Source organism: Limanda limanda, chromosome 1 (genome assembly GCF_963576545.1).
Source record: "Limanda limanda chromosome 1, fLimLim1.1, whole genome shotgun sequence".
Taxonomy (NCBI): domain Eukaryota; kingdom Metazoa; phylum Chordata; class Actinopteri; order Pleuronectiformes; family Pleuronectidae; genus Limanda; species Limanda limanda.
The window spans coordinates 35371715-35396099 of NC_083636.1; the positions used below are offsets into that span (position 1 = coordinate 35371715).

Consider the following 24385-nt stretch of genomic DNA (forward strand, 5'->3'; position numbering starts at 1 on the left):
CAATAATTGACAGGTGCTGGCAATGAGTGCTGGCAACTTTGTATGGATGTTTAAAACATCTGGGTTTTGACATGTGCAAAAAGTCACAGGAGTAGTATTATGACGAAAGAAAATAAAAGGGCTTGAGAGAGAGAGAGAGAGAGATGTTCCGATCGTGCCTTCTCTCTCACCCCCACATGGCCAATCATGGTGCATGGTTAGTATGAATCACAGACTGCAGGAGTATTTTGGGGTCCCCATGCAAAAAGGGACCTGGGCAGTGGCGGTTCGTCATACAGGGCGCTGGGGCGCCGCCCACCCTACAATTTTGAGATGAAAAAAAAAAAAAAAAAAAAAAAATGACATGTCAAAAAACATTATATATCAAATAATTTAATAAGAAATGTACTGTTTTAAAGCGTTAAATGTGTGCCGGAGACCGTAAGCCCCTGTCAAAAACCACTTAATATATTATATTTGGTAATATATTTGCCATTCGTTATCACTGAGAGAGAAGCCACTCCTCCCTGTGGGCGCCGGGCAAGTGGAAGTCTATGGAAGCCAACAAAAGGGGCAGGAACATTTGAGCAAGGACAGCTTCTCAATGGCGGATGACAGTTCGAGCCATGGGCGCACTTCACTTGCGCCTACAGCCAATGAAAGGGTTTCTTATACATCATGCTGACAGGACTGTCCAATCAGAGACCTTATCACTGATCTACAGGAGCTGCATAGTTAGCAGATACTTTTAATCTGCACGGAGGTGCAGTTCCGGTCCCGGAGCACTGAGTGAGACAGGTAGAGGACAGACAGTGGACAGATAGAATCATTGTTGTTTACTGTGTCGTGTGTGTAGTTTTATTGATCAGTAATAATCAGCTGAAATTTTTACCCACATGTTAACGTGCATGGGGACGTGCTCCTCGTCTCGGTCACCTCCCGGAGCACCGGAGCACCTCCCCGGGGACCGGGACGTCCGGGACGACCGGGACGCGACCGGAGCACCGTGCACCTCCCCGGGTGCACCTCCCTCTGGTGCTCCGGAGACCGGGACGTGTCCGGGGACGTCCCGGTCTCGGTCCGGGGACCCGGACCGGAGGTCCCCGGAGCACCCCGGAGTTTTTTTTTTCTCATTGCGGTGGGCTATTTAAACCGCGCCGCCCAAGTGCGCCCCCCCCAAAAAAAATGTCACCAGCCGCCACTGGACCTGGGGGGGTGCTACATCGAACCAAACCAACCCCCAATGAAACACACTATACTTGTTACCAAACCTCTAAAAATATGAAGTTTTTAACTGGGCATGAGGCCTAGTTGAGGGGGTTTTCCATGGTGTCGATGCAGTCTCCTGTACATACAGCGAAAGACTTCAAGGGGTTCTCACAAAATAGTCAGTGCTGTGGATCAGACGTTGTCGTGGGCATGCGATTTCCCTCAAAATGTCAATGTTCCTCTGAAGGTTAGCAGGCTTGTGAATGGACAAATCAAATGTTGGACTGAATGGATCAAGTTTAGAAGTCAAAGTAAAAGAGGAAATAACTGTCAAGGAAGTAGAGTGGGTCGTCCACTAGCCAGAAGGTCGCCGGTTTGATCCCCATCTCCCCCATTCCGCAAGCCGAAGTGTTTTTGGGTAAGATACTGAACCTCAAATTGCCTTTAATGGCTGTGCCCACATTGTACGAGTGATGTATGACAGAGAAAGTGCTGCACATGGATGCACTGTACGAATGTGTGAATGTGTGAATGGTGAGTGGTCCTCAACACTAGAAAAGCACAATGTAAATATAGACAATTTACCATTTAGACCATTACTCAGTCCCTGTCGTGTGACGTTGAACAAAACACTCTTAGAAAAGAAAGCATTTGTCCTCAGACTCTTACTCTGCGAGTTCAGGAGATCAGTGTTTCTGTGGGAGCTTCCTGCAACCATTTCTGGCTTCAACACTTGCGCTTCTCCAGTATTTTTACACATCTGACGAAATAACTAAGAGTTTGTGTGAGAAACTCAATAATCCATCACTTCCTTGCCAACCTCCTCAGGTGCTGATAAGAAAATGCTTGCAACTTGCAACAGACTATACATTTACAGATATCTGCCCCCTAGTGTAAGGAGATGGAACAGTAAAGTATGATGTGGAGTTATGGTCTTTTGTTGAGGGAAGCCTCTGCTGCTGAATAATTTTCTATTTCTTAATCACGATTTGCTTTCGAATCCATGGGCTTTTATGAATGTGCCTCACAACATCTCTTAAATAATACGCGTTGGAGGAAATCCATCTCATATAATCCACACTGTGCTTCTTTTACGTCAACACTCTCATAAAACTGTGATTTGGGAAACTGTAAAAAGTCCTTGTGACTGTTTGCTGTGGTTTGGCAGCAGCTGGCCTGCGGTGAATTGTGTGCATGCTAGAAAGGACTGGTTTGGTGTAAAGAAAGAGCAAAATGAGTGGCTTGGGGTGAAGTTTCCCAAGCTATGCATTATCCCCCTGGTGTTAACAGCAGGGCAGTGATTTGACTGGACTGCAGAAAATGATTTAGATTAATCAGGAGAGGAGCTTGGGGTCACCGGTGTGCCAGCAGACGCAGAAATACAGATATCAAGTATCGCCCCTGCCTCTTTTTGTTCCTAACTCAGAACAGAGTAATTGTGACCTCAGACTGTGAGATGCATGTGACGAGTCATTCACGTTTGCAGTGTGGCTCCATGCAGACAGGACTGAGGCGCGGCTGGGTTAAAGGGGGGTGATGTGGGAGCTGGTTTCCCAGAAGAAAAGAGAAGAGAGGAAATTTTGCAAGGCCATCAAAGAGTCATGTTTAGGTTTCTCGGAGATCCTCCTGTGAGAAAGTGGGAGAGCGCAGAGAACTCTGGCAGACTGTGCTGCAATTCGGTTGGGAGATCATCCAACGGTCAGAGGAAAAGGCTATTTATCATTTCACGTTGCTGACCTGGCAGAAAAAGAAAAAAACAGTTTCTGTGAAGTGGCTCCTAATATTTATGTGCTTTCATAACTAAGTAGGAAAGATTTCTCGAAGTGGTTTGCCTGTATCTGACTGTTCTTCATAAAACTGTGAGTGAAATGTGCAATGGATGAAGAAGAGGAGTTGCACAGTAAAGACTCTTTAGGGTCAGAGAGAGCAGTTATCAAACACACATATGGCTGAGCTCAACCAGACATCACGGATCCAGTGGTTACATGAGCAGCAGCACCAGACTTATATAGCAGTTTCAGAAACTCCAAATGCTGAACTCCTCCTCCTCCTCCTCCTCACCACCATCATCATCTTTCGGATCGGATACACTGAAACTTAGCTTCTCCTCTCTGCTCACTGGAAATCCTTCAAACAGACATGAGGGATATTTAAGTGCAAGACTAGTGGAAACCCCCTGCTCATTATAAATATCCGCTTTGTCACCTCCAGCCTCCTTGAACTGCGTTCAGAATGGGATTACGCATACTTGGCGCGCCGTTTTACGCATATGTGTGCGTCTATTTATTTGTGTTCATCCTGCAAGCTACACAGTCTCAGAGAAATCCAGGGACGAGAGTAGGAAATAACCAAAGACCGGCTCGGCGGAACACGCTCCAGTGGTCCCACAACGGGCAGGTTTTCAGCATTTTGAGCCAGGGATCGGAGTATCAGCCCCCGAGGCGGAGGGGCGCAACTCAGGAGCAAGTGCAGGAGAGAACTGTCACCATCACCCGGGATGGGGACGTGAGACACCCGGACACCCAGAGCCAGCCGGCGGCTCAGCAGCAGCAGCGGGAGCAGCACCTCCCCCCCCAGCCAGCATCGAACCAGCAGAGCCTTGTGACTGCGCTGGTGAGAGGACGAGAGCACCGCCAGCATCACCAGGACCGGACCGGTGAGCGCACGGGGACGCAGGGGAGCACCAGGGCCAACGAGACCCAGGAGAAGGTCACTGTGAGTCCACCTCTGCCCAGGAGAGAAGACATGATGGCCGCTGACGATCCCTACGACCCATACAAGTCCACTGACAGTGATAATCCATATTATAATCATTATGACGTGTACGAGAGACCGAGGCCCAGATCGAGACCTGGATATGGCACAAGGTACAATCAGTACGGTAAGAGAGGAGCAATCTGCATTCAAGTGATGGTTATGATGCCAAAGTGACTTTAATCGATTGATCAATCAATGAATTAGTTACTCAATAACTAATCAGTTGCTCATGGTCTGTCTCCTTGAAACTTCTGCATGTGTATAAACTATTTACCCTCTGTTTTCTGCTTGTTAGGTCATTGGCTGATTGATGATTAATTCTCTTATATGCTCATATCCCTGTTGTGTTTCTGTAGGTCTCCCTGATCTCGTACCTGACCCGTACTATATCCAAGCCTCTGCCTATGTCCAGAGAGTCCCCATGTATAACCTGAGATGTGCAGCTGAGGAGAACTGTTTGTCAAGGTACAGACTCGTCGTGCTGTCAGGTTTAATCCGTGGGGAGGAACAAAGAAAAAAAAAAGTTGGGTGTGCAGCCAAGTGTGAGTGTGATTCAGAAAGCTTTGAGCCATAACAACCACCTCAAGTGTCTGTGGGTGAGGGCTGCCCATGTGGAAGCAGGAGAGGAGGTGGAATTAACCGAGTCCTGCCACTGATGGTGCAGAGGGGTGGAGTGGTGGATTTGTGTAAAAGCTTAATGATAGTCTGCCGGGGGAAGAGAAAGCCTGAAGAGTAAACACATTGAAATCTAAACCCAAACAACCATCTGCACCCAAACTTTTCTTTTTTTTTCCACCCATCATTTATTTACACACAGACAGGAGCCTGCTTCACTGCAGGGGAGGAGATGCACCATGAAAAAAAAAACAATCTTGGTGATGTCATTGTGTCCAAATGTGATCTTTCCCTGGTGTGTTCCTACAGCTCGGCCTACAGAGGCGATGTCAGAGACTACGACACCCGCATGCTGCTGAGGTTCCCTCAGAGAGTCAAGAACCAGGGCACGGCCGACTTCCTCCCCAGCAGGCCTCGCTACTCCTGGGAGTGGCACAGCTGTCACCAGTGAGTGTGAAGTCCCATCACTCACCTATCTGTATTATATTGTTTTTTTAACACCTTTAACTGTCAATGAACATGTTTCCTTTTTCAGCACAAACTCAGAAATAACTCTGATTTCAGTTTGACCGATGCCGCCAGGAAAGCGAACACAAGAGAATGACACATGGTGCCTATAGAATGGTGCCTTTAGTGATAATCACTCACAATAATATCAAAAAACAGGTATGAGGTTATAAAACATATTGTTTTATTGTTTAAGTGAAAAAATATAAAATAAAACTACGATTCAGACTATTTACATGCAAAGTTAATTTATTTTTGGGTCATTCTCACATAAGATCTGTGTATGTCTGCAAACCACAGAACATTTTGATAACTTGTGATTCAAAAAATGTTCTTTAATTTGTCTTTTAGACATAAATGAGATAATAGGTTATAGATTGTGTTTCCTCAGCTCGCCACTACATGATATGTTAAAAAAGTTGAATGAATATATAAACCAGTCCTCAATCCGATGGCTCTATATATGTGTATTTAAATTAACATCTTTAATAAGAGTATGGACTGGTGATTGAAGCATTTGTAATTGTTTCATTCATCAGTTAATTTCATTACAAATATAAATCCCTGAACAGTTATGTGATCATCATCATCACTATTGGTCTCTTCCAGTATAGTTGTGGAATGGCACCCCCTGTTGAGCCACAGCTGTGTTACCTTTGGCTGTTTTTATTGTGCTGTGGAGATCTTTGATATCAGAACAGACATTTTAACAACAAGTTTTATTTGTGTCGATAAACTTTGAAAGATGTCCTTTTCAACCTTCACAAACGCAGTAAAACCTTCTTTGGGTTTCCACTGACCTTCACACGACCTTTGGATTCAGCTCTATAACAACTGCAAAACCAGACGTTGTGAAACAAAATCGGGTGACGAGGAGAACAGGTCGAAAATAGAAACCGGAGATATTTTCGTTGCTTCTGGAAAAGCCTCCAGTTTTTCTTTGGTTCCACAGAGACGACCTCAGTCCATAGTTATGTTGTGAAACAAGCGGCCGACTGTTCTAATCCCTGAGATGGATCGTGTTTGGCAGCAGTCCCGTAAACTGTTGATGTAGGCAGTATAGATATTCTCTCAGTGTTTTCAAAGTCAACTGAAGTTAAAAACCAGACTGTTAAGGCTCATTTAAAAAAACGCTTTCTTTTAGATAATGTTGTGAAACCAGATTTAGGTCCATATGCAGTCATGTAAATGATAAATAAAAGAAACGCCTGTGATGTCTCTAGTCCATTGACTGTATATACAGCTGGACGACATGACAGCTCCCCAAAAGGGAACCCAAAGAATCTCAATCGCCCCCTGGTGGCTAAAGGTCATAAATCCTGCTTCCTCCATGTTAGTGTATGGGGCATGGACCCAACAAAAAAGTACCACGGCTCATTCCTCTGATCTGCAGACCTTGACTCCAAATGCACCAGATGGCAGCGTCCGAATCCCAGACATTTTGGCTTAATTTCCTGACAGCGGAAAGAAGTGCTGTCCATCTTTATCCACAGTCTTTGTTCTAGTCGTGATAACTCAAAGCCAACAATCCCTGTCGGGTGTCTCGAGGTGACAAACAGTGTCTGGCTGTTTTAAAAAGGTGCAACGGTGACAATGAATAGAAGAGTTAAACACTGTGCTGCTGATCCACAGGCACTACCACAGCATGGATGAGTTCAGCCACTATGAACTGCTGGACGCCAGCACTCATCACTCGGTGGCTGAGGGCCACAAGGCCAGCTTCTGCTTGGAGGACACGTCCTGCGACTACGGATACTACAGGCGATATGCCTGCACCGCACATACCCAGGTGTCCAAGATAACTCCCGCAGCACAAATTTCATTCCTGCATTTTAGGCCTGCATGTTTATTTTCAAAAAGAACAGCCTTCTGTTTTGAAGATGACCACAAAGGCACAAAAGGCTTACCTGCTCATATATGTTCAAATATCCAATATTGTGCAGCTTGACAATTTAAGCGGCTGAACAGAATTCAGCCATTATTCATTTTTATCTTCACATCTGTGCTTTTCCTACTGTGACATAATAATATATTTTTTTAATAATAACAAAATTCCAGTGTGAATCATAACTGTTGCAAAACAAAGTCCAGTTCACTTGAGACCATAAAGAGAGCTGTAAATTTAGTTTCACTTGACTTGTTTTTCACTTAATGGCTTTGTCACAGGATTTGTGGTTCATAAATTTCAGCCCAAAAAAAAGAACGTGTTCTTTTCCTGAGGCAGCTGTCTTTTAGTGCACTTCCTGAACGTCTGAGATCAAATGTGTTGCACATGTTCTCTTTTTCCATCCCGCTCTTTTTTTTTCATTGTTTTGGTCGGCAAAAATGTTCCCTTACCTCCTTATTTTTTTATTTACATCCAAAACACAATCATTATTTGTCTTTTTATTTGAATTTTTCCACCTTACAACAATTACATTGAACTTTTCTATATGAACCAGTTTGTATAATGTTTATATTGATGCTATCTAATGTGCAGGGCCTGAGCCCAGGATGTTATGACACCTACAACGCAGACATCGACTGTCAGTGGATCGACATCACAGATGCGAAACCTGGGAACTACATCCTCAAGGTTTGTTAGAAATACCAGATGACGTTTAGCGTCCTCCATGGACACCTTAAAACTCTGCCGTTAAACTTTTTCTGGTGCCAGGTTGCAGTCATGCTCATTTGATTTAAGTCTCCATTGTGCTACTGATTATTAAATATTATGTATTTTGTTGTTCTTCTCCACAGGTCAGTGTAAATCCCTCCTATCACGTCCCAGAATCAGATTACAGCAACAACATTGTGCGCTGTGATGTCCGCTACACTGGCAACTACGCCTACGTGTCAGGTTGTCAGATGTCAGGGTAAGTATCACGTCTCAAATATTTTTATATATGTCCTTATTGTGTTTTTATTCTTATTGTTGTTTTTTTTTTCTTCCAGGTATTAAAAATCGCCAGTCATTCACAGCACCTCAGCTGAGACAGAAATGAAAATGAAGAGGACTGCATATAAAAACAAAAAATTCATTTAATTTTATAATTTAATAATCTCAATTTAGAAAAAAATAAGTCATCTGATGTCATAGTGGCAGATAATGTTAAATCCCTCTCTGCTTGTGTAGTTTTTTTTTTCCTGCTACTGAAAAATATAATGATTTCTCACCTTTATTCTTTTTTAATTTTTCTTACCTGTATTGCGTTTTACTTTATGCTTGCTTCTCGTATCCCCTCTAGAATAAAATCCATGAAATTTAGAGGCCGAAATAGACAAACACACACATAAGCCAGTTTATATCACAATTTTTGAATGAACCACTTGTTTAAAGCTAAATGTATGTGTTGTATTTATATGCAATGGAAGAAACTCTTTCTCTTTAATCCAAAGCTTTTGATGAAACTTGAATAAAACTTTGTGATATTGTATCATTTTTGATGGACTGATCAGTTTGCAGTGACCTCTCTCTCATTTGGTTCTTAACCTTTTCAGTTTGATTGACATTAAGAGTCACAATTAGATTATTATAATTGGAGACTGTAGAGTGACTGATTGGGATTGGTGACGATGAAGTGGTGATTATTTTCATTAAGGCCCCGAATCCCAAAGTAAAATATTTATGTTGGTTTCTTTACCAAAACCCAAAATATTCATCTGATAATGATTTAAAACAGAGAAAAAGCTAAAAAGCAGTCGTCAGAGTAGAAAAGCAGGAGCCAGATGTTTTTCTCCTTTCTTCCTTTTTGGCTGAAGAAGTTCTCCTGTAACTGAGCAGTTTACTGTGATGAAGATGTACAACTTGTGAGACTGGTGTGGCTGGATTTCCTGACTTTTGATTAATAATACTCGTGTTAGTGTTTTCACAGGCAAACTCAGTGCCATCAGGAAATGATCCTCATATCTAAATATGGACGAGATGCCCTTTTGTTAAATAACTTAAGACAGGAACTTCAAATAGTTGGACACACTTTACATTTAAAGTAGCATATTTATCATGTTTAGCCATTAATAAATGGTATTAAACACATTATAATGTAGTTGTAAGTAGATTTAACTGTTAAATAATGTTTTTATCAGCAACTTTATTGCTCTCCTGTAGTGGAAGCAGGTGTATACATGTAATTAAATGGCTGAGAATATAGTAAATTACAGTTGTAGTCATATGTAATAATACATATATAAATCGTCATAATTTTTTATAATTATTGCCAACTACTTTACATCAATATACACTCTTAGCTTATAAATATTTTATAATAAATATATAATGTCTACATATGGTTTATGAATAAAAATGGGTGGGTTTTAAGTGTTACCACATTAAGATTAACAGATTAATAATTGATTATATAATGTGTTCATCAATGTTCATCATAGGAGATATGTGTCATTTTAGCTCTAATGGCAGTTAAATTATAAAGAAAAAATATGAATATTAATGAGAAAATTATTGATCTGTGTGAGTTTTCCTTTATTTCAACTAAATAACAACTGAACATTAAACATTTTAACTCCAAACAGAAATTTGGAGACTTTTTTTTTCTCTACAAGATTAAAATAAGCCGCAGTGTCACCACCCTGTCTGTAACTGTGTCCTCCTCTGCACCAGGGGGCAGCACTGACACTTTCTCCTCCTATTTAAATCCAGTGATTTTGATCGGGCTGTCAGAGAAACTGGAGAAGCCCACCAGCAGCAGCAGCGAGTGTGTGTGTTGGTGTGTGTCTGTATCCGTGTGTGTGTGAGAGAGAGAGAGAGAGAGAGAGAGAGAGAGTGTGTGACACAGGATTAAACATTATTCAGTAGATTAAACGCGTTTTCAAGTCGAGATGCATCCGGTGAACGTATCGATCCCCTCGTTTCGATCGGAAAACAACTCGATCGAGAAAGGATACACGGTGAGCTGCGATCATCACAATAAGCTCAGCGTGTGTCTGTGTCTGTCTGTGTGTGTGTCTGAGTGTGTGTCGGTCGGTTTGTGTGTTGTCTGTGTGTGTGTGTGGGTGTGTGTGTGATATAACAACAACATGTGTCTTGGGATTTAAAGCTTCAGATCATCTGAATTCATCCTCTTAAATATGAATCTGCTCAGATCTACTGGTCAAACATTCTATACCAGAGATTCTTGACTGTAAAGTTGTGTTTACATTGTTTTCTATGGATCCAGATGAGAGGATTCCTCTGACATGAACACAACATGCTTGAAGAACTTTGAAAGAGTCAGCTCGTATTAAAGCAGAGGTTCACACTTTTTAAAAAGCCCATCTAAAGAAAGGTGGTCGCATGTCCTCTCTGTTTATGATCATTGAAACAGGCTTTTCTTGCTGTGATCATTTCCTCCGTCACCTAAAGGTTCCCTATGGTTTTTTATAGTACGTGTTGGTGGCAGCAGTGCAGCAGATAAAGTAGAAAGTGAATCTGAAGCTGCAGCAGTTTTATAAGAGAACATTTCTCTGTTTTTACCTCCATCACTGCAGCTCTGCATGGAAACACACAGAGGGAGTTTTATACTGAAGAGACTTTTCCAATGGTGGAAATCCACTTTATTTGACTGACTTATTTTGAAACCTCTTGTTACCTCATAACATGTAAACTGCATTACATTTATTTTCACAAAATAAGAGAAGTTATCCTCTATTACTTTACATGGGGGAAATAAACTAGTATCTGACATGGAGGAAGGTTTTCAGTGTGTCTGTGTTTATATTGAATGACCGAAACTGTGAAACTTCGAAACTTCTCCTTTAGCTGTTAGTGAACCTTTAAATGTCACCTTATAGGTTTAAACCAATCGATTTAGTATGAGCTTCTATAAAACCGTTAAAGACATATCAAAAGTAGAAATCAGGTCAGTTTCATTTGTTTTGATGCTTTGAACACGCATTGCTGTTAAAGCTTCATTCTGTCATCAACCAGTCCAAGTTTTTTATTCTTCCACTCATTAAACCTGCTGATACTGAGCACTGACTCCATCCCAGTGGCCTAATTTTGTTATTTGAATTCAAGCCAGCTGTTTTCCCCTTCATAAGCTAACCAGCTGCTAGTCTTAGCTTCATATTTTCCATACAGACATGACAGTAACATCTATGATCATAAATACATTTCCTGTACTTCATTGTCTTCCTAAGAACTGATTCTACCGCCTGCTGTGACTGAAAATATGGAGTTTTTAAGTATAAGGAAGGTTTGTCTGTGTATCAGATTTAGGCCCGACAAGAAAGAAAAGGTCGAATAATTGAACAGACTTATTTTTAGCATTTTATTTATCGTGTGACCCTCAGAATTATAATGGGACCCGTGGATTAGAAACCAGTGTATTACTGTGGCTTAGTTTTGGGGAAGAACTTCTATAAAATTATATAAAAGCTCATAAAATACATACATGATAAGAAGCAAACATCTTGATCAAATGAAATATTTTGATTGTTTGTTCTCTTTTGGACATTAGTCACATCCCAATCGTCGTCATGTTCATGACGTGCTGTCATCTCATTTCCAGCTCTTGAGTCGTTTCAGGATTTGTTAATAACTATGACTTGTTGTCTGTCTCGGAAGGCGCAGTCCTCTGTGTTTACACAACCAGCACAGAGTTACATGAACATCACTGCCGTCATTCAAGAGTCGGTTTCCCTCTTTACACAACGCAGGCAAACGTGAGTGAAGTAAGAAACAACGTGTTCACGGAACAGTCCGGTAAAGTGAGGGAAGTAGAAGACGATCTGTTTCGGGATGTCAGCAGGAACTCTCACAGATCTTTCTTTTTTTTCCACTGTAGCAGCCAGATGCTTCCTCTCGGTAACTAGCTGACACCAACAGTAACTGACGGCTCCACAGTCAGCTGATCACTCACTCACACACTGGCTGTGTGGACAGGGAGGGACGTTTCTGGCCGGGGGAACTCTGGAGATAAATCCAACTGACGCTGAACACGTAGCACTCACTCATTTGCTTCTGTCTTTCAGGTCTTTAGAATTGACGTGCTGATGAACGGCAGACAACACTCTGTGGAGAAACGCTACAGCGAATTCCACGCTTTGCATAAACTGGTGAGATTCGGTTCAGCAATCGTGTGGTGGGGCATCGCTCCTTTTGTTCAGTAGTTCAAGTCTATAGCCTTTAAATAGGGGGAAATACTAACTGGTCAAACCACTAGAAATATTAAAGGTCAATTATAATATAAAATGGTTTATCAAATGAAAATGAACACTTGCAGATTCCATCATCTTCAATATGATGCTTTTTCTCATATTATTTTAAAACAACCTGTTTGGACTTTTGGCTGTTGTTCAGTTTGAAGATGAAACCTTTGGCTCTTTGAGTTTCCTCCTCAATGTTGGATATTTCAGAGACTAAACAATTGATTTAGTGGTAAAAAAAACTAACACATACATTAATTAGTAGTTAAAACAGGAATTAACCAAGCACTAGTTATATAAATGATTGCACAATAAATCTCATCAACCAATAAATAGCAGATGTGGTGGCGGTGGTTAACCATGTGAACAATTTAAATAAGTCGGTAGTTCTGCAGCTTCAGAGAGGAGTTCCTCTTCCTCTAACCGCTCAGTCACCCACGTTTTGTTTTCAGAGTTTGACATATCACCGTAGAAAAAGGGCACAATGGTGAATACTAAGATGAATCACAGTGGAATTTCATTTAGCTGTTTTGGTTCTAGCATCATCAGTTTGACTTTTATCTATTATTTCTACTATTTGCTAAGCCTATTGTGAAAAAAAATAAAAAATAATACGTCCTTTTTTTCCAGTTAATTTTTTCTTTTTTCTTTAATTGTTATTAGTTTTATATGTGTATGTTTGACTATTCACTTATATTACTCAAAGCACCTATGTGCCTTTTTTTTAATTAATTTAGTCAGTTTTATTGTATTTATTCATTTCAAACCATGTTGTTTGTTTGAAACTTGCTGTTTTCATCAGCGTCTTGTATTTTCAGTTGTCATTAACTGTTTTAAAGCTTTCTAGCGAAGCCAAAGACAATTTGACTCCAAAGTTTCTCACCAACTAACTTCAGTAACTCCGTGATGCTTTGTGGAGCTGCTAACTTACTATCTGCTGTGACATTTACATGTTTTAATGATGCCTTGTTATTCCTCCAGCTGAAGAAGAGCATCAAACCCCCTGAGATTCCTTCGAAACATGTTAGAAACTGGGTTCCCAAAGTGGTGGAGCAGAGGAGACATGGTCTGGAGCTCTACCTGCAGGTACAGTGATACCTTCACTCCGCCTGCTGGGACTGTTTCCCCACAGGAAGAAGAAAATAGTCATGCATGCAGTCTTTCCAAATACAAGTTATGTCTAAACCAGAGTAACTGTATAAACATATTGTCGAAGAGTTCAAACCAACAAAGAAACAGACGTGCAGTTGTGCACCAAACGTTGCAATTTGCTTTAGTTTTCTCTGTTTTTCAGACTATAATCATGGAAAATGAGGTTATTCCAAAGATATTCCTGGATTTCCTGAATATCCGCCACTATCCCTCAGTGCCAAAAACAGAGAGCTGCGGGTGAGTTGAAACTGTAGCTTTTCTATAAAGTAAAGGACTGATTTGTTCCCAGGCTGCTGAAAGGCGGAACGTCTAAACCTTTATTATCCTTCTTTAAGGTCATTCGATACGGAATCAGACGAATCAAGGTGAGTCACTTTGTTTTACTCTTTAATCAACTGAACTATTGTATGAGAGGTTCTCGTTTTGCACTTTGACCAGGTGCAAACCTCAGTCATTATTTGCTCTGCCTGTGGCCTTCAGCCTGCATGACAGTGACAGCCCCTGTGCTTTCATACTGTTTATTTATACGCTGCATGAAACTGCTCACCAACTGGGTCACATCCCATTTACTCTTTTCAGTAAACTGTCCCATCAGCCGGTCATGTTGTTTCTGAGAGACCCCTACCTGCTACCATCTGCACACGGTGAGCTCAAGCCTAGTCTGTGCACTGTAATAAAATTGGGTTCTTTCAAAATTCTAATATCTTATCCTAAATTAACTACAAATCTAAACCGTTCTTTTCTTCCTCCCTCTCAGATGCGTTTGCGAATGTTGTGATTGAAGGTGTGATCCATGGAGTTTTCTACCCAGATCTCCAGCCGAGGTAGAGTTGCAGAACCGAGTCTGACGACGCATCCCCCCAAAAGGGTGCTCCACATTATCACACCATTTTCGGTGTGTATCATCGACGATGAAACATGGGAAGGTGCACTGAGCCTCATCTGTATTTCCCAAAGCATGTCACAAAAAAATCCAGATGTTAAAAAGGGGCCTAACCTGTCAATAAATCACTGGCACCACATTTCAACACAGAAAAATTATGTTATCCTAGTACTGACCCGTATTTCAATGAATTTGACTGATTCTTCCTAGAAAAATTGTTTAAGTTAACAATTTATTTCAGCTATAAAAAGAAGTGTAAGTCAGTAAGGCAGATTAATTTGTATCTTTTGAGACTTAACAATCAAAATAACTAGGAAAAGCTTGCATATGGTATAATCAAGAAGATTAGTAGAGGAAATGATTAAGACTAATACATTAATATTGATTATCTTTTTCCTGAAAGAAAATGTAGGATACAAATGGAAATATAACTTAAAGGTTGATTGAAGTAAGGGAGAATTGTTTTTTTTTTTAGAGAGAGTTAAGTTACTAAGCTCCGTCTCTGTGGAACCAGACGAACTGAAGATTTACCACAGACACAGGAGCGTTTTTGTCTGGTCAGTTTAAAGCACAGGGCCGTAGAGTGGAGCTGGATCACGGCCCGCACACAGGGAGGTTCCTCCTCATCTCTGCCAGTGATGTCACCTTTCAATCTGTTTTTAGCTGCCAAACGGGGCCAGCTGAGGTCGTGCAGGGAGACAGCAGTGTGGGAAGGATTCAAGCTTTAGTTGGAGGCTGTGGCAGATAAACGGGCGTCCTTAATGTACCTTCAGATTGCCTGTGTTGACAGAGCTGTTGCTGGTGAACTCTGTGGAGCTGCTGGACGATGTTGCTCACTTTGATCTGGTGACCATCTTCAGGTTCAGGCCTCAGAGCCAGTCTCTGTAAAATGTATTAGAAGTATGTGGCACAACCTGCGAGTGAGGAAAGACACGTTGAGCTCCAGACGGGCGTCTTTGGAGTTGCAGAAAGTGGATGTTGACAAAACACTCATGAGAGGATTAGGGTGGAGTCCATGTCTTTGTTACGCCTCCGTGCTTCCTTCGCTTGCTTATCTTTCTGCCGCTGTGGCTCTGCCCACGTATATGAAACACGAGGAAGAGAAGCAGTGAGATATGAGCCTTTAAGAACAGCCTTTAAGAACTAATCACAGGGTTTGAACTGCTGCTGTACACCACACACAACCTCTCTACTACTTGGACTATGAAGAACTGGACGGGCGCTCGTGAGAGTGCATACCTAGCTCGCCATGTTAAAGACAGTGGGGGGGGGGGGGGGAACCGGGTTCAATGGAAATTGAGTCAGTAGGTTTAGTAGAGTGGCAGAAAGATCAAAAATGGCGATGAAACATTTGGCAGATGTGAACATTTTCATGAAAACCAGCTTCAATTAGGGAAAAGTCTCCTGAAAACAGTTCCTAAAGGCCAGTGTCAAACACTAATACCAGTCATTTTGCATTGAATGTGGAATTTATACATAATATATATATAAGGTCAGTTTTTCAGTGTGGTGATTAGTCACCCGTTGTGTAAAGGGATTTGTGTGATGATTTAAAATGAAACCAGTAGAAACTGTGCAATATGAACTAACAATACACTTGAGAGTTGATGTTGTTCCCTGTAAATGATGAACCTACAGATCATCTCCTGTTGTGAACACGCGTGTGGTGAAGCATGTCGCATGTTGTCACTTCACAGACTGAGCACTTGTCCAACCAGCCTTCAGTGTTTTCTTATGTGACTGGACCTCCACTACAGCACAATGATAGCTGCATATTTAACTGAAATGAATCTTGAACTATTAACCTCAACTAAACCCATCATGATTTTATGTTTAAGCAAATTTAACAGTTTCCTAGACATCCATGTTGTGGACTTATATATGTATTTATATTGTGTAAAGTTTGCTCTGATTCTGTGAAAAGTATTATTAATGTGCCATAGTGACGACGTACAGTGAACACTGAACTGTAGCACTTTAAAATGGGCGACATGTTAAAAAGACTGACATCAATAAAATTCATTATTTCCACAAAACACCATTTGTCAACAGATTTTTTTTATTGAAAATAACATAAGGATAAGATTTTCATTACAAAAGGGAATAAAAAGGCAACCAACTGACAAGCTTACAATTGGATTCTGTTTTTAATCACATTCTAGGGTTAAACGTGCCGAGAAGTGGAACCTTTACATGTAGTGTGTAAATAATTTGGCCTGAATTTTCTTTTAATTAGAGCTGAAATGTAAATTCGTACCAAGGAGTTGAACAACCGGATTCCTGTTCATTTCCGTGTCCTTTAAAATTCGTCCATTTTGAAGTGTACAGCCATTCATCCTTCAGGTTCCCTCCTCTGCTCTTCATCTTCATTCCAAGCAAAGCAGCATAAATGTAGTAAAAATATGATCTCCCTGCAGATCATGCAACGCAAGACTGTAGTTGACATAGAGTTCTGATTTTAAATAATTCTCAACAAACTGTCAAATCTCTTTTTGGTCATCTCATTCAGCCATTATGCATTCATATAAAACAAAACCAAGAAAACTAAATGTAATCCTGCAAGGCAAAGCGGTGCATATCTGTTACCATGTACAGTGTACTGGTTTTATGACAGCTTTTAAAGAAATGGGTCCTTAGCAAAACTAAAGTTTCGTAGACAAATGCTTTTTTACAAAATAATGGAAACTAACTGGAATTCCAAATATTCCAGAAGCCTATCAAATTGGAAAATCTTTTGAGTCCTGGGCAGCAGAGTCTCAAAATAGTAACAGTCCAGTAGTAATAACACACACATTTCTTTGGAATGTGTGATCACCTGCACGCAATCCATCAGAGGAGCCGTGGTGCCAGCGGCAGCTTTAAAGTTCTCCGTGACCAACTTCGTCCTTGAGTCGTTCGTCCTGGTTGGAGTCGGCCTGAGGTTCTTTCATGTTGGCGTAGTCAACTTCTCTCGTCAGCTGTTCCAGAGGAGGCAGGCCCACCGCCAGGTTCCTCATAGCGATGGCCGTCATCAAGAATCTTAGAGAGAAGAGGACCCAGTGAATGAGATGCAGTTCATTCAGGGATTCATTTAGCGGTCGGACGTCGTCTCACTCACCCCCTTCGTATGGTGTAGTACTTTTTCACACAAAAACGTTCCAGCCGCTCCAGCATGCCGGCTTCCCTGCGCTTCTTCACCTCCTTCATGCGACGCTGCCTTTTCAGGAACAGCCGCACGATCGGGTCGGTGACGTTGACCTCCGACGTATCGTGGTCGTCGGCAGCGATAAGAGGCTGCAGCTCGGGAGGAATAGGCTCGGTTTCTGTGGAATGAAGATCCAGTGAGTATCTGAGCAAGTTGACAGACCTGAACAAAATCTTTTAGAGTTATATTATGTAGGTTAACTAGAAAAATAGAAACATTTCCAAATTTTCAATGGATCCTAATCTTTTATTAGACCATCCCCCCATGGTTTTGACTGCCTGCGGATGTTTTCACCTGTCCCGTTGCGAATACGCTCCTGCAGCTCAAACAGCTTGGTGAAGTTTTCCTGCAGCGCCGCCTCTGTAGTGTTGACGTAGACGTACATGAAGCAGGAAGGGTCTTCAGACACTGTGTGCACCTTGTGATACGCTCCAGCAGGAACCTACACACATTCACATGACTGTAAAACCTTTTAAGTGCTTACGTCACACGGTGTAATGTTAATGGTGATGATGGCGTTTGTGTGGATGTACCTTTGTCTGCTCGCCAGGCTGCAGAGTGACGTTCCTTTTCTCCTCCACCATCTCAACGTTCACCGTGCCCTGCAACACGTGGATGCTGGTGTTTCCCAGATCTTCACTCACAAAGTTTTCCAAGTGGAGACCTGCACGATATTGTAATGTCAGTGAGCACAAACAAGAATAAGTACATCTACTCAAACCAAGCTAAAAGCCAAATTCCACTTTTCCATCTTTATGAATAGAAAGAACAAGGAGGCAAATTCCTTACCTGGGAAATCGGCTATGAAGACGATCTCAGTCTGATTGTCCAGACTGCCCTCGATCTCCTGGAACTTGGTCCTCCAGGGAGACAGATCCACCAGCAGAGGCATCAGCCACGGGTTTGGCTGGAAAGGAGACCAATCAGCCTTCACAATGTCCACACGGGGATCAAAGATCCTGAGAGAAGAGTCCAGAGCTCGTTGGTATCACACACACAAGTAGTTAATTTCTCAATACTCATATTTTTCTCTCCAGCAGAACAGCTCCTCTACCTTTGCTGGAAGCGTTCGTTGATGGACACCCAGATGTCAAAGTAGATTTCTGGATCAGAGATGTTGTAGCGAGGCAGATTGTGCTTGAGGCAGGTGGCGTACTGCTTCAGCATGTCTCCATGGTCTTTCCACCGCCGGCTCTGTGTGAAAACCTGGAGAACACAGACAATGTTACTGTTACTGGGGCCACTACCGAGAAGGAGGGTGGTTCTATCCCCGGCTCCTCCAGCCTATATTCTGAGATGTCCTTGTGCAAGATTCTGTACTCCAAATTGCCCCTGTGCCGAGAGTGTATGGTGTAATAGTAAAAGCATATAGAAGTGCTGTGAGAACATGTGTGAATGGGTGAAAGTGACTTGTACTGTAAAGCACTTTGAGTGGTCTGCTGCTAAATCATTTTAAACTGATAAGGTTTTTAGATGTTAATGACTTGTATATTTTGTCAAGTCATTTATAAGGATGAATGAGTTAATGGAATCCTCTATAACATCTTCTCTGCAGGTGTTTTCCTCTGAAACTCACCCCTGGGTTCAGATATCCGACGTCTCCAGTCGAAGCATCTCTGTATGTGATCTTAACGTGCTGGTGACTGCGGGAGTGAACCATCATGTCCCACGAGTAGCCGTACAAGCCATTGGTCCAGTTGTTGTAACCCTGGAAGAATGAATGATTTGGGATAATTCCATATTAATAAGAACGATTTTGAAAAGTTTCACCTGTTTCTTAATTAATTCTGACGATTTAAAAAACTAAAAACAAAGATAAAAATGACCAATAAGTGCTTTTTTAGTGCTTTCACTTTTCTACTGAGCACATCAGCTGAACTGCTGGTTGCTGTAGACCAAAGACTGTTTACTCTGATTGAGCAACTCTCAGTCTGGTGACTCACAGTGATCAGGAGGCTTTAGCTGATAAGAAAGTTCGGTCCTTTTAGGCAGAAGGTAAATTAGGCAATAGCTAAATGTACTGTAATGCAATTCATGAAACAGTAACAGGCTCCCTTAGGCTAAAGAAAACATAAGAGGCTAATATACCTTTGTGATGAAGTGGGAGTAAGGCAGGAATAACTGTTCAAGGATGTAGATAATTGTAAAAATGGCTCCCAGCTTGTGCTTGAATCTCAGTTTGGAAGATTTGGCAACAGGTGGGGTCTCCTGGCGGTCAGCACTGGTGCTCTGGATCTCATGGTAAACGCAGGAGGGGCTGGGCTGAGGATCCGGCGAGGTGAGCGGCAACACCCCCCTGAGGAACGCCGGGAAGTGGGAGAAGAATCTTCTGGGCCAGTCGGCATAGCAGAAGAGAGGACTGGTGGCCAGCATGGTGAAGGGAAACATCCCTGAGGACGATGATACAAAACAATACGTCCAAAACCGGCAGAATTTTAAATATTCAACATGTTTAGGTTGAGGTGAGGCGACAGACTTACCGATGCTGAAGAGCTGAGAGTTCATGCAGTGGAAGTAGGAGACGAAGCAAATGGCGTAAGATCTTGTGGCGTCAAAAAACAGCAGGTAGCCAGCGGTCAGATCCAGAAAGAGGCCGCCTCCGTGCACCACCAGCAGACTCACTAACTCCACAGGAAGAATCACCCTGGAGAAATAATGTTTGGTACAGCGAGTTCTGAGTCGGGGCACTGAGGTTCCAACGCAAGTCAATTAAAAGCTGAAGTAACTGCAGACTGAGCTGCTTCATGAAACCTACTTGAATGGATCAAAAAGCCAGTGATGAGCCAGGTAGGACATGGAGTATCCCTCCACCCAATCAGCATCCAACTTCTTGATTCCAGCGATGAAGTAAACAAAGAATATCTTCAAAAAAAGAAAAAACATTTTAATGCCTGTACTGTTTTCATGAATTATTGAAGTTAAACATTTCAAAAATGCACTGATGTACAAACCTGTGTCCTCAACAAAGTGTAATTCCACAGAGGCACGTGCCTGTTTCTTATAGAAGGTCTCAGCAATCCATCGACCGACCTACAAATACACACCTTTTTTTTAAACATCTCCCTCTGTTAGGATCACACGCAAACAGGGACAGAAACACAACACAACACAACATCATCTCACCAGTATCTGTTGGCGTCCATGAGCGTGAGCTGAAACCCGATGAGGCCGTAAAGGTACGAGTGATTGTTCCAGGTGGTTTTGTCCAGGAAGAAGACGTACCAGTAGGTTGAGATGAACATCAGGCAGGAGAGACGGTAGAGACAGCCGAGCATGATGCCCAGGGCGCCTTTGTTAGAAACATAGACACACAACTAAAGTTACGATACTAATAGCAACAGATATTAATATTGATTAAACCGTTTTTTACATAGTAATGCCTGTTAACCAGTCCATGAAGAGTCCCTGTGAGTTGGTGAAAACTGAAATATAATGTTCCCCTTGTCTCTGATGGAAATCTGAAGATCAGGAGGTTCAGAGAGGATGATAGGGAGTGTCTGATGAAAGCTGCTGAGTTGTATTATGGGAAATCTTGGAGTTTGATATCTGACAGGCCTGGTTTTAATTTGACTGTCTTTTCTCAACTTTAAGGAAGATTTGTGGGAAATGGCCCTTTAAATGTCAACAAGAATCAAGAAGGTTGCACAAAGTTCTTTAAAACTCATTTTTTTATGTTCAATTAGTTAGCCACAAAATGTGTATTAATGATTTTATGGATAAACACTGAACAGATTATCTAATAAATAATATTTGATTGGAGCTCTATGTTAAAGTACCAGTCACAAGGTTTTATTGGAGGTTGTAGTATGTCTGGAATGTGAGAAATCCTCTAAAAGTTTATGGATTTCTTCCCTGTGGGGAAATCAAGCTAAATGCTACCACATAAATGTTTTTCTACAAAGGATGTTGGCTCCGAAATGTGTGTGTCCACCTCTTAAAGTATTTGATTTTTGTCCCTGGTGATTCATCAGCATTGATTTACTTTGATTGTCATTGTGTTCCAGTTTTTCCTTCTTGCATAAACTACTCAATTTGTTGTCCCAATCTTGTTGTCGCCTTGGGGGAAAAATAAAAGTGGAAAGTTTCCCGTCTGGAGTCTGCACTTTAATCTTCACCATAGACAGCCTCCCCACAGAGACTGTCTCCTGTGAAACGACTGCATCAGCAAAAAACTCCCAAGAGAAGGGGGACAGCTTCCTTCACCACAACTCCGTAAACAACCTACCAGAGTCTGATCTGTTGGACGTGTGATTTGAGACAAGATGGAGGAGTGTGTGTGTGACCCACCGAGGAACATCACCACGTACACCAGGTACATCAAGTCCAGTGGGAGGGGGTGTAGGAAGTTGAAGAGGGGGAAGCGGCACACAGGGGCCCCGTCCAGGTATTTATAGTCCAGGTGACTGAGGCCTCGTTCCTGAGTGATGTCGATGAGCATCAGCAAACCTGCATGAAAGACATGTGACCATCATGCAATCACTCAACAGTGTTATTGTTTATTTGCAGACTGAAATAATAAGGCCTTTTTTTATATATATATATGCACATATAATTATGTTTTAGAAATACCTCACACTATTCTCTGTATATTTTTTGAATATTATGTAAATCTGCCATCGAAATTTGGGGAATATGGGCCATAATACGATTTGAACTCACCAAACAAGCAGCGGAAGATGCCGAGGGATGCTGGGTCAGTGGGTCGGCTCAGCAGGGTCACCAGGCTTGGCCAGGAGCTCAGGTCCTCCTTCTTGAACCCAAAGATCTGCTCCATCTTGCTTTTGGTGGGTGGCTCGGGGTCTTTTTGAGGAGCTGCCTCATTCTGTGCAGCCTGTTCCTCCCCATCGCTGCTCACAAGAGCACCTAGAGTTTGAATGAGACAGTAAAAGGTCAAAGAGTCAAATGTTTTCTAAATCCAATGTGATTTATGCAGAAGGTCTGAAAACTGCAGCATTCAGCCATGTTTGTACACCACACACTGCTACCATTTACTCAGCAGTTTATCCCGGGTTAAATGCAGGTCTAACTGGTTGTTGTATTGACGGAACCACAACACAGACTCACACAGACTCTGTCCACAGACTACAGCCTCACCTGCGGCTGCTTCCCTCGTCTCCATGCTGCCCAAAGCTCCGGATCTCAGGACGCAGAGGGGCGATCTCTCTGCTCAGCCTGCCCGAGGTGGAGGTCTCCTGCTGCCAGGTCTCGTAACTGAGAGACCCAGGTACGTGTCACTGTCACGCACACGCACGTACACGCATAAACAGACTGGTCACTGCAGAGGAGGAGGAGGAAGAGGAGGAAGAGGAGGAGGAAGGTGGAGTGGGAGGGATTGGAATGTTGTGAAAGAAGTGCTCGCGGTTTATTGGCTGGTTCCTGCTTAAGTCCCACCCAACACAGGGAGCACCTCATACGTCACTTCCGCCTCCAGCTGTTTATAAATACTGAACCAAATAATAACTATAATTCATCACACAGAGAGCCACCGTCTGAGGAAACATCAAAGCAGCCATCCAGCTCTGAATCTCACTTTCATGTGGGTATTAGGAAGGAGCATTTCACTCCCAGGCTCAAGGCTCAAGTATTACCAGCATATGATTTAACTGTGAAGAGGTTTTATAATAATTATCATCAGTGCCTTTTAAAAACGTCAACATACATCCATCAATTTTAACTTTCAAAGACAATATTTATAACATTGACCTACAACCTTCATCACCAGAGCTTCACAATATGATCACAATCTAGCCTCCAACAATCTTCCTACAATATGTTCTTTATCTGCTTGTGTCTCCTATGAGCACAGTTAGCAAGCTGCTCACATGGTTTCATACATAATTTCATACAAAGCCTCATCAAGATGCCCTCTGTCTTTTATCGAGTGCATGACTGCACCCTGCTGTTAACACAGGAGGAGTGCAGGTGTGTGAGCAGATGAACATAGAACTAAAAGTAAAAGCATTCTTTCATAAATATTGCTTTTGCTGTTCGTTCAGGGATTTAAGAATTTGTAGCAGAACCTAAGAAGGTGGCATCCAAAAGACACAGATATTCAATTTGAAATAATATGGAACCATTGATTTTATTTTTTGCCATTGTCCCCAAATTAAGCCACCAATGAAAAGAACATTGTAATTGTGAAGGTTTTATTGTGGATTAGTCAAGCACCTTTTTTTTTTCAGCATCACTTTAGCATTGAGGTGTTCTTTGATCATTTTGGTTTCATTTACTTATAAGCATGACAGTGAGATTCCTTTTAAGTTTTATTAATCTTATTTTAAATAGATATTTATTGTGAACTGGTTGACCTGGAGACAACCAGGTGTGCACACTCAAGCTTTTCCTTACTTTTCATTATCCTCCGGAAGTTTCTCTCGTCTTCACACAGGACATCTGGTGCTCAGCCAGAGTTACCATTAGGTTCCTGGTCACCTCTGTTACTATGGCCCTTCTCTTCTGGTTGACTAGTTTGCCCTGGTTGTTCCAAACTTCTTTCATTTAAGAATCATGGAGGGGGGAAAAAATGTAAATGCAGATATAAATCTTACAGTTATGTCTTCAAATTTCATATTTGTACATTAAAGTCCCAAAAATTGACATTTATTGTGATACTAATCGATACCGACCAAAATGCTCATTTTGATATAATATTTTTTTTCTGAGCTAAATTCTGAGTTTCAAAACAAAGGGTCTAAGTGCTTGATAGTCTTATATCTTTAAATTAATTTCGCTATTATTCATTTTATTGTCCAAAATATTCAAGATTCAAAATGCTCTCGCAAGATTTAAACTGATGGCATACACTGCATTAATAATTCCCTACCGGTGGGAGGCAGCAATGCGCTAAATAGTACCTAGTCTGCCGGAAATAAGAGGAAGAAGAAGAAGAACTAAGCGGTAGTGACGCAGCAGGGGGCGTTAGTGAGCAGAGCAGCCTTTGACGTAGACACGATACTCACAACTCTCTCTCGAGAAGA

The 24385-nt window shown here is 41.9% G+C and overlaps 3 protein-coding genes across 3 annotated transcripts; 2 read left to right on the top strand and 1 right to left on the bottom strand.

Annotated features, from left to right (window-relative positions):
- The first annotated feature begins 3420 nt into the window (after positions 1–3420).
- On the top strand, positions 3421–8059 carry loxa (lysyl oxidase a). Its single transcript, XM_061077053.1, has 7 exons — positions 3421–4069; positions 4302–4410; positions 4870–5007; positions 6700–6856; positions 7547–7642; positions 7807–7922; positions 8002–8059. Exons 1-7 carry the CDS (start codon positions 3421–3423, stop codon positions 8006–8008), a joined length of 1272 nt encoding a protein of 423 aa, XP_060933036.1. The 3' UTR covers positions 8009–8059.
- Positions 8060–9737: 1678 nt separating this feature from the next.
- On the top strand, positions 9738–16260 carry snx24 (sorting nexin 24). The gene is made up of 7 exons (XM_061074700.1): positions 9738–9951; positions 12016–12099; positions 13171–13275; positions 13484–13578; positions 13677–13706; positions 13921–13985; positions 14099–16260. Exons 1-7 carry the CDS (start codon positions 9883–9885, stop codon positions 14167–14169), a joined length of 519 nt encoding a protein of 172 aa, XP_060930683.1. The 5' UTR covers positions 9738–9882; the 3' UTR covers positions 14170–16260.
- Positions 16261–16265: 5 nt separating this feature from the next.
- Positions 16266–22684, bottom strand: ggcx (gamma-glutamyl carboxylase). The gene is made up of 15 exons (XM_061074689.1): positions 22503–22684; positions 22068–22271; positions 21696–21854; positions 20532–20697; positions 20360–20438; positions 20164–20270; positions 19889–20052; positions 19497–19798; positions 18985–19116; positions 18463–18614; positions 18198–18367; positions 17942–18072; positions 17703–17850; positions 17322–17526; positions 16266–17242 (listed from the first exon to the last, which is right to left on the bottom strand). The coding sequence occupies exons 1-15, from the start codon at positions 22525–22527 to the stop codon at positions 17083–17085; spliced, it is 2304 nt and encodes a 767-aa protein (XP_060930672.1). The 5' UTR covers positions 22528–22684; the 3' UTR covers positions 16266–17082.
- Between the last annotated feature and the right edge of the window lie 1701 nt (positions 22685–24385).